Raw genomic sequence first — 10,912 nt, 5'->3', positions numbered from 1 at the left:
TTAAAAATGTGATTTTTAATAATATAAGTACAAAATTTTATTTCTTTATACAACTATAATGGGATTTGGATCAAACAGCTAGAATTTATTTAAAAAACAAAATAAAACAATGATATAAAAACTGCAAGAAGGTCTGAATCCAAAGTTTTTCCTCTAATAGTACCAAATACCACAAGGAACCGATTATTATACAAATGTGTACAAATTTTAAATACAAATACAATAGGTTTGGATTTTAAAGGAAAACAAACAAAAAGCAGGTCCTCGTCAGGACTTCATTAATGTGTACAAATGACAATGGTAGGATTGACTTCTTTCTGTACTAATCCACGTCTCCGAGGCCCTTCCTTGATACCCTGTGTCAAACAGAAAACTGACATGGGTACAGAGGAGGCGTGGGATAGGTGCTAACACACAAAATTAAACCAGGATTTCTGCTCTTCGTGATTTTGGTTCCCAAGCATTCCTGTTTCCTTCTGTTTCCCAGTTAAATTTCAAGACTGCTCTGAGGTGAGAAAGGCATTCAGCAGCCAGAATACCTTTAAGAAACACAGCCCTGTGACCACACTGGTGGGAAAAAAAGGAAAGAATTAAATAGGATGCAGCAGAATTAAATAGGCTGGCGGCACTGTCCTCAAAGATCTACTTTGATGCTGCAGTGCTCTGTCCAGGCCAAGGGAAGAAAGCAGTCACCTCAGAGCTTGGTTTTGACATGGACTCTCAAACTGAATTTAAAAACAACGCTGAAGTGCTCAACTGTTTTCTTTGGAACTGGGAAGCAAAAGCCTCGTTCTTTGGAAATAAGGGCAGCTGGGAATGGTAACATTCCTTTTTATTTACTTTCTTGACATTATTCATTTGTAAAGAACTAGAATCCCAACATAATGATTCCTTTTTGAGGCACGATACCTTAAAGTGTAGATGATTTGGAGTTTGCAGAGGAGACCAGAGGAAGGAAGGGAGGCAGAAATGACAAATTTGTATCTTCCACATGCTGTTGCTGGTGGAGGCTCTTGTTTTTAAATTATATATACAGAAATTTACAGGATAAAATTAAAATCTAAGAGAGTTTAAAGAGTTAAATACACATAATTAAAACACACATTCACACACGCACATAAATAACCCTACATGAGAACAGAGTACTTTTTTTGCAATTCGCTTACGTGTGGAATGCAGAACCCTGTGTATCTGCCCAGCAGGGGAACCAATGAGATGAACCCAGGAATCAGCCTGGGCAAAGCTCACCTTCCACACCCGCCAAGCAGCTAAGCAGCAGAACTGTGAGCTAAGCTGATGCTGCCAATGGAAGATACCAGCTCTTAGTTCTGCAGACCAAATGCTCTGGGTCAGCTCACGATATAGGCCATTCAACTGGTGGCACTGACAGCTTTACCCTCTCCAGGGCTCACAAATCTCCTTGGCTCCGGCTGAGGCTGCCAATGGTACCAATGATTACAGTAAGTTTTGAGACATGGACACTGGTAGAGCAGGAATTGGAATGAACCCCCTACTAAGTTCACTTAAGCCATCGCAATAACTTTCAGATAGGAACGATGTTATCACTTCCCACCTAGGTCACTTCAAGTTGAAAAGCTTTGTACTTTCAGTTAACTGACATCTTCCCATAATCTTTCCCATTACATTTCAGACTGTAAGACAGGTAAGGCAAATGGTCAGTGATGGGTCTGGAGGTACAACTGAGTTTGGAAAAAAATCACATTTTAGCTGACCTTAAAGCGATGCACTTGGCATCCAGAACAAGCCCCCAGCCCCCAAGTTACACTGATTTTTAAGGCAGATTTATCCACCACAGTAGAAGAAAGAATCCCAAGCCCACATTCATGCCAAGGTTTCCTCTTGGCTAAACCTTTGCCATTTCATAAAATTATTAAAAGCAAAGTAGTTACAGTCCTATGTATATATTATACATTAGATATATATATATATATATGCATATATATAAAAATTTAACAGCTACACCCCGAGGCCAGTGAAGGGGTCTGGAACAGTCACGTACACAAGCCAGCAGCAGGCGGGATAAGCGTTCTGTCCCAGGAGTCTCTGCTGTCACAGTCCAGGCATGATGTAAGCAATGTTGTCTAGTGTGTTTGACTGCAAAACAAAGGAAAAAGGTTCAGCTGAAGAGTATTTTACCTTAGTTCCCTGAGACATATTTCTTTGTTCAAGGGAGAGAGATGAGAAAGAAAATCTAGAGTTAGAGAAAACAGGGAGAGAGAAGATGTCACGCCGTTGTCTGTTATGCTGGGAGCTTTTCTGCTGACTTCTCCCACTAATCCTAGTAAACTAGAGGCAGGAGACTCCTGCACTTTCTTTGTCTCTGGAAGAGCAAATAGGCAACACAGGAGTTGCAGTACCTTAAGGGCTACAACGCTTCTCTCCAAAGGAGAGAAATCTTAGGAAATGGCGTGTTTGCTATTTCACTGAAAGCCTGGCATGCATTCAACACTCAGTGTCAGGTTCCATGGGCCGACAGCCTATGGCAACACTATATCCAGGAAGCTTTATGGGCTTGTGCTTGATAGGGCTCATTAAGGCAGGGCCTCTCTGGCTCCCAAGGGGTCTGGCCCCCAAAATCCCAGGAAACAAGGAAACTCACCAAGACCTGTTTGGGACAGCCATTCAACTCAGGTAGTTGTGTGGTCAGACACGCCAAGGGGCCAAGCGCACAGATGATGGAATCCAGAAGCACTGACAAACTGCCGGACACAGCCACCATGCCCTGAAAAGGAGAGCGTGACAGGAGAGGACTGCAACTTGAATCACACTCATGAGGCTCCCGCCAGGTTCTGGGTGAGTTCCTTGTGGCAGAAATGGAAGGTCTCTGCTTTGATAAGAATACATTCCCAGGTTTCCTTCCAATATTCCTAATCCACTGTACCCTCTGTGAGACCTTAGGTTAGTCACTTAGGAACAGTAGGAAAAAACGCAAAAAAACCTATACTGAAACATCTTAAAAAATGCCTCATCTATTCTGGAGACCTGCTGGGAAGATTTGTGGAGATCATGTATGCAAAAGTATTTTTCTTATGAACTCCACAAATATAGCTCAAATGTGATAACCATGAGAATTCTACATGTTAACATATAACACAAACACACACACACTTCTCCACATATGTGGCTGTTTTGATAGTGGATGATACCACTTTTCTGTTCTTTTTAAAACTTAACTTCTTACAAAATGCATATTGTTTATATCTCTGTGATTCAAAGAGATAACAAATAAGATTGCTTGCTACAAATAATGCTGCCCAGCTCTTGTATAATCTGCTTCAACCAGAAGTACTGTGAGGATATGTCACCTAGGAAGGCAGCACAGAAGCGTCCTTCAGAGAATGAGCTCTGGGCTCGAGATGGCGGGGTCGAGGACCTGGCTATCCCGCTCACCGAGAGGCGCAAGCGGCTTTCTATGCTGTGCCTGAAAAACACAGTACTGACAGCGTCTGTAGCATGGAGCGGATTAAGTGAGACAACAGACATATAGTACATAGTACCTGGGGTGGTGCCTGGCACCTGGGAAGTGCTCAGAGAGTATCAATAATGATTACTACTATTACCAACATCTTCATCTCCAAAACTGCCTTTCTGGCTGCCTGCTAGGGCTTTCATTTTGGATATTTCTCAATCTCAACATACGGTAAAGAGAAATAACCTACCCTTCCTCCTAGCATCCCTTCGTCTGCTAAAATCACCACCATTCACACACCTGCCCAGTCTCAAGGCCTTGCCACCGTTGAGTTTTCTTTCCCTTCATTCTCCTTGTCCAATGTCTGCCCCCACTTCCAAGGCAGGCAGCAAAGGGTTACAAGCATGGACCCTGAGGTCATGCCACCAAACTCAAGGCTCTGTTTCAGCACTTATGGGCTAAACGCTAGAGAAAGTTCCTTAACCTAAGTCTGTTTTTCCTTCTCTAAAATAAGGGAACACAAATTTTGTTTCACAAAGTTGCAGTGTGCATTAAAGGAAAGGATCCATGTACAGCACTCTGAATCAAAGCTGCCTGAGTGAGCATTCAACGGAAGACAGCAATTAGTAATATTATTCCCTACTTTTGCCCTACAGTTAATGATAGCTAATATTTTGTGTCTGACTCTCCCAATAAGCAACCTGAGAGCAGGAACCAAGTCATACTCATTTTTATACCCTTCCAATAACTACTGGGGTTCTGCACAGAGTAAGCTCTCAATAAATATTTGTTAAATTAAATTCAAATATTTGTCATGTCTAGACTAGATTATTGTTATAACTTTTCCCTAATTCTGGTCTCTTTTCACTCCCAATCTAAAATAGAAGATTAAAAAAAAAAAAAAAAAAAAATAGAAGATATTCTCAGTGAAAACCAAATGAGAGCTCTGATCATTCCTCCCTACTCAAAAAATTCCGGTAGTTCCTGAGCAGTCATTTCCCTCTGTAGTTTGGACTATGCCCTTAATATTCAGCCTTCCTCTACCTTATGCATTGGCTGTTCTAGTTTTTCATCATTTTAGCAATAAACCCCTTTGGAAATAAAACATAAAGTGGAACCCCAATATATAAAACAGCTAAAAGATCTGGTTAAAGTGAGAATGGGGGGTCTAGAGCCCCACTGGGTCTCTTTTGACCCATCTCTGCAGAAAACCCCAGGGCCGAGAAGCAGATGTTCTCTTGGTTTACGATGTCTCTCTCCAACATCTCCGTGATACCAAGTCCTGCTTATCCCTCCAGGTCCTGCTGGAACCCCACCTCCCCTTCACAGAGCCTCTCCTGACCCCCTAACTCTCTGCTCTCGAGCGCTGCTGTAACTGCTTCAGGTGGCACAAAGCCGCAGAATGAGAGCAGGCTGAGAAGTGGGGCAAGCTGCGCTCAGTCACAGCGAGTTGCATAAACTTGTAATAACGGTCACTTAATTTCATTAGGTTTCAGGTATTCAATCTTTAAATGAGCAAACTGTATAAGTCAGTGTTCCTTAAAGTGTAGTACGTTTACTAATTTCAGGTGGCGTAGAGGTGAACATTAATTATTTGATATACATCCATTTTGAAGTACATTAGAAAAAAGATTAGAGTATCTCACTTGTGATATCGAGGACATCATTGTGAAAGCATGGATAAATTTATTTAAATAAATATATAAATAAATCAGGAGCTTGGGATGAACACACACACACACTACTATATATGACAGATAACCAACAAGGACCTACTGTATAGCACAGGGAACTCTACTCAATATTCTGGGATAACCTATATGAGAAAAGAATCTAAAAAAGAATGAATATATGTATATGTGTAACTGAATCACTTTGCTGTGCACCTGAAACTAACACAACATTGTAAATCAACTATACCCCAATAAAATTAAAATTAAAAAAATACAAAGTAAATAACAGTATAAAGTGTTATGTGGAAATGGCCGAATTGTGAAGATACACACAAATGATTAAAGTCTGGGAAAAAGTGGAGTATGGGGGAATGGGGAATTACTGCTGATGTATATGGGGTCTCTTTCGGGGGTAATGAAAATGATCTGGAATAGACAGTAGTAATGGAGCCACAAATCTGTGAATATACTAAAAGCCACTAAATTCTACATTTTAAAAGGGTAAACTTTATGGTATGTGAATTATATCGTAATAAGACTGTTCCTTATGTTAAAAAAAAAGGGGACTAGAGATTCTGCAACATTCTTTCCCTTTTCTGGTCAATATGTACATGTAACTCTCCCACAGCAACTGCTCACAGAAGCTGGCTTGTTTTATTTGCTAATTATTAATCTATTCTATCTTTCCAATTAGACTGTAAGTTTCCTGAGGATACGAAATCATCATAATTTCTACTCCCCCCAGTTTTTGGAATAATGCCTAAGTACTCAACAAGTATTTGCTAAACTCAATGGAAACGTCAGGGAAAATCTGGAATATGGAAGGTGAAAAAAACAAATCATTTAAAATTTTAACTTTTTAGGAAACGTAAGAATGTCTAAATATGAAAAATAAATAAGGATCCCAGAATATTTTATTCTGGAAATATCTATATCCATTCAAATATCTGGGCCTACAGGAAAGTAACTGTTTTGACACCTACTAAATTTTGAGAAACTAGCCAAAGAACTTAGACAAAGCTTCATCTCTTGCGGCCTTTGGCATTTTATTTGTTGAATAATAATTCAACTTCCACATAAAAGCAAGTGAGGAGTTTTATATCCCTACACCGATTTCTCAGCTTAAAGATGCCTTTAGTAATTCAGACTGATTTCTTTGCTGAAATGTCCTATTAGGACCCAGTGGAAAACTGAAATACTACACTACTTACTGAGTTAGCCGGGAGAAATATGATTAGAAATTGAATATGGTAATAGAAATGGAACATGACAGCTTTGCAGGTTAAGTGATTTTGAAATTGAAGCTTAAAAGGACACAGATCTCCTTAGGGTACACAGCACAGTATGATTCAAGTGCAGAGTAATGAAGAGCTTGAGAGCCTCAATCTCCCAGTTGCTACCTACTTTCAAAGCAGCAGAGGAACACTTAATCCCCTGTACAATCTAATCTGTCTATTGAAAACCTTGCTGGAAATGCATAGAAAAATCCAAACTCTCTTAGAAATAAAAATGATCAAAGCTTCCATGGGATTTGTACTCATTTTTCCCATTGCATTTTTAAAAAATAAAAATGAGTTACAGGATTATATGTCAATTGTATCTCTGTAAAACTGGGGAAAAAAAAGTTACAGGGTAGTCTAATTTCCTTTTGTGCCATTGCTTCAATAGGATGGTATCAGTGTAAACTTTGAGAGCCAGTAGGTAGATTCCAAATCTCTAGACGTTTCTATCACCATCTCTCTTCTTTATCACCGTATCCTGAGCACCTGGCATAACCCAGCATACAGCAGTTGCTCAATGAATGTATGTGGAATGAGCAAGTGGATTCAAATCACATATGCAACTGGAGTCATGCTGCTGGCAGGGCCCTCACCTCGGTTTCCTGCAGGCGGTGTCCAATGAGGCTCAGGGACTCTCCCAACAGCTGGAGATGAGCAGCCACGTCGATGGGCTCTGTCTCAGGGGCTTTGGCTGGCGAGGCGGGTAGCAGCATGGTGGTGGGTGGGGATTTCTTTTGGGGTGACAGTACTCCTGCAGGGGAAGCTGAGAACAGAGGCAAAATAGAGAGAGAAAGCTTGCCAATGTTCTTCCAGATTTTCCCTTTTTATGAGCTCTACCAGGCATTAACAAAATTATGGACTGTGGGCCAAATTTGGCTCATGACTTGTTTTTGTATTGGCCTGTGAGCTAAGAATGATTTTAGATTTTTAAATGGCTGTTGTAGAAAAAACAAAGAGGAGTACATGACAGAGAATGCATATGGCCCTCAGACTTAAAATATTTACTCTCAGGGACTTCCCTGGTGGCAGAGCGGTTAAGACTCCAAGCTCATGCAGGGGGCCCGGGTTCGATCCCTGGTCAGGGAACTAGATCCCACATGCATGCCACAACTAAGAGTTTGCATGCCGCAACTAAGGAGCCCAAGAGCTGCAACTAAGACCCAGTGCAACCGAATAAATAAATAAATAAATAAATAAATAAATAAAATATTAAATAAAAAACAAAAAATAAAATATTTACTCTCTGGCCCTTTACAGGAAAGCTTGCTGACTTATGACTTAACATTTTCTAAATTTTTTTGGCAACCCTTAATATTCAGTAATAATATCTGGATATCAAGATCTGCTTCTAATATAGGCTATTCTCCCCATTTCTTAGTGAGGAAGCAAAATTCACAGTGCTCTAGGGAAAAGAATGAAAAGAGGGAGGGGTGTGGTCACTACCTTTCACCTTCATGGAACCTTCTGAGCTGGATGCTTTTCTTTTCACAGTTGTAGCTTCTGCTTTGTTCTGTTTGTGTTGCAGATATTGAGCTTTTTGCTTCCAAATCTGCAATCAGATCAAGGCAAACAAATTTAAAAGGGCAAAAAAGTAAAAGGGAAAGCAGTCATGGAAGAGGAGAATGAAGAAAAGAAAGGGAACAGTGGAGGGGAGCAGACAGAGGGTTAATGTTAACTTTTAAGCGGAGGGTCAGTGAACAGGCTTCAGGTAGCGGTGACAATAGTATCTTAGGAGAGGACCACGAACACCCCCCAGTGCTAATGGTCACATCACAGCATTGATTCTGCGATCACTCTAAAATTGAAATGTAAAATCACAGAGGAAACATCTGGCTCATCCTAATGTCCATGTGGTTTAAACATTTCTTCTAACCTGCCAGTTGGAAACACCAATACTAGGATAACAATGACACGGAAAACAGAAACTGAAGATAATTGACCTGGGTGAAAAATATATGTTGTTTCACCCAGATGAGCTGTACCTTAAAAAAGCAAGATGGTAATTGTAATGCCTAGACTACCTTCATCTCATCTAACTGGAAAGTGGCTGTGATTCAAATATGACTATTTATCGTTGTCTTATTAGCTTTTTGACAGGAAGGTTTATTATTTGGTAATGGTTGATGAGGATGATGACCTGGAACCTACTTACCTAGTAAACATTGTCCCATGTCTTTATTATTTGCTGGGACTATCAGGTGCACCACTTTCCTCAGTTCTCAGACCACAGCTGACTAGTAGGTGTTTGTGGTCAAGGCCTCTGACTTTAGATTCTCTTTTAACACGACTCATTGCCCAAGTTAGGTTATCTTTTGGCTCAAATGTCAGGTTGTTGGGAAAAAATTAGATGAGGTTAGAAGACAGCCTCCCTGCAGCTAAATCCTCATGTCGAGTGAACTGGCACCAACTACTTTATTGTCCTCTGCTAAACCATTTTACACTGATTTGTAATTTTTTTTTTTCTATGTTCAGTGTTGTTTGGGATGGTGTATAGGAGGATTACACATTTTGGAAGGCATAAAGCAATGAAAAATGTGTCCGTAATAAACTGTACTTACCAGTTTGTCTTTCTCTGGCAATTGCTTCCACACCTCAGCCAGTTTTTTGCTCAGTTCCCCAAAATCTAGCATAAAAGAGTAAAAAAAAATAAAAAACAAAAACAACCCAAAACAATAAAGGTTTAACCATAAACAAAACAGACGATTGATAGGAGCAACAACTAGGAAAAGGGTCTTGAAGATCAGATTTAAATAGCACAAGAGTCTTTCAGAAAATCAAACCAAACCCCGTCACTTTCCTTGATTCTTTTCTGGAAGGAAGGGGCTGTTTTGGTGGCCGTGAGACAGGCTCAAATTCTCACATGTCTACTCTCTAAGGATTTATTCCTTAAGCACCTTTCTGGTGTCTTTTAATTTGATCCCACGGAACAGGGCTTATCTACTTAAGTTAGAGAAAATATGTTATGGAGAATTTGACTGATTAAGAGATGTTAGAGTTTTACCGAATTTCTGAGAGCTCAGAGACAAACTTCCCTAGAGCAGCTCGGAAGCGATCTTCCAGACGTGTAATGCTGTGCTTCCACATGTAGAGCGAGGTCATGCTTTATAAAGCACATCTGTGTCTTTCACGGTGCTTCAGTGTGCCTCACAACAACCCTGGTGAGCAGGTTGGGAAGCTAGTTCACACATTGGGCAAATGAGATGTGCAGAGGGTACGTGACTTGTCTAAGGCCTGAGGTGTAGTGTGCTTCTCACCTCCCTAACTTCCGTATAGAGACAAATATGAACAATATAATATGTCATCTCACTCCGACTCTACACTGAGGGCAGTTTAAGGAAAAGGTCAACTGTAGAATCTTGGAAAGAAACAACTGCGTATTTATGTACTGTGCTTTATGGATGGGGTGAACTAAGACAAAATCTACAGTGACTTGCACAACTGAGGAAAGAAATGAGATTTGTGTTCTTTTCATACTATGGGAATAAGTTTGCCTGCTGACTGGATTAACTGCACTGCTTCAGGGACACAAATGGAAAGTAAAATCACTAAAGTTGAGAAATGTTCTTACCTATGCCTGGATGGTCAGCCACAATGGTTACACGATACTCCTTACAGAACACCTGGTAGGCTGACATGTTCTTCTTTTTTGGCTAGTACCACATAAAAATAGAACAGGGTAAGACTTAATTAGAACACAGGTTGAGCAACCTTGCATTTATGGGAACAAAACAAAAAAGATACCTGCACTTTTTCATCAAGAGTTCTAAATTACTAACCAGCTTTCCTAAACACGATAATTAATTTTTAATCCATGTTACTTATGACTCAGAGATGAGTATCAGTTTTATTTTAGAAGGTAAAAACCACATGCTAAATTAATTTTAGATTTTTCAGGTTGTTGCAGCTACTTGATAATTACTTGTAAAGCTCTTCATCCTTCCTACAAATGTTACATATTTCAGTTAGAATTAAGTGCTAAGAAAATCTTTACCTCTCCTGGGGTGTCTAGTTTTCATCTTCTTTGAAAATAAGAACCACATAATTTCCCTTTGCTTTGGGGCCAGAAAATCAAGAGCTAAATTTGTGTTCATATTGTTCCTCTGGTTTTGATTTCTAATCTTAAAATTTTCCTGATCCTGCTTTGACTGTCACTTGTAGTTTATCGTTATTTTATTATTCACATTCTTGTGGTCCAAGGTGAGAAGTAAATCAATAACTGAAGACAATTCTTTGGTACTTAACGTAAGACGAACCTCTTTCACTTCAACAAACTGCTTTGTACTACCTGAAATATGTTTATTCTTCACTTATGACAATTCCAAAAGCAATGCATGATTTTTGGGAAAAACAAAATGAGCTTTTAAAACCAGTTCAATCAGGGATATATAAAACAAGATATTATATATTACTGTGCATCCCATTTTACAATTATCCATAGACTCAGGAGAAAAAAGTTTTCCTACCTGAAAAGGTGCATTAGATAGCACCTGCTCAAACCTCTCATTTTGAGGATGAGGAAGGAAACTTAG

The 10,912-nt window shown here is 39.8% G+C and overlaps 1 protein-coding gene across 4 annotated transcripts in view; it reads right to left on the bottom strand.

The window, feature by feature from the left end:
- Positions 1 to 10,912, bottom strand: part of HMGXB4 (HMG-box containing 4) — a 31,038-nt gene continuing 20,126 nt past the window's right edge. For all 4 annotated transcript variants that reach the window (XM_059936848.1, XM_059936851.1, XM_059936849.1 and 1 more), the window contains 6 exons: positions 9,952 to 10,033; positions 8,942 to 9,006; positions 7,827 to 7,932; positions 6,977 to 7,146; positions 2,621 to 2,743; positions 1 to 2,115 (listed from right to left, as the gene is read on the bottom strand). In XM_059936848.1, the coding sequence (XP_059792831.1) occupies positions 2,071 to 2,115; positions 2,621 to 2,743; positions 6,977 to 7,146; positions 7,827 to 7,932; positions 8,942 to 9,006; positions 9,952 to 10,033 (591 nt within the window). In that variant the 3' untranslated portion in view covers positions 1 to 2,070. The remainder of the gene's footprint in view (positions 2,116 to 2,620; positions 2,744 to 6,976; positions 7,147 to 7,826; positions 7,933 to 8,941; positions 9,007 to 9,951; positions 10,034 to 10,912) is intronic.

Source organism: Balaenoptera ricei, chromosome 10, assembly GCF_028023285.1.
Source record: "Balaenoptera ricei isolate mBalRic1 chromosome 10, mBalRic1.hap2, whole genome shotgun sequence".
Lineage (NCBI taxonomy): Eukaryota > Metazoa > Chordata > Mammalia > Artiodactyla > Balaenopteridae > Balaenoptera > Balaenoptera ricei.
This window is presented reverse-complemented; position numbering and strand designations above follow the sequence as displayed.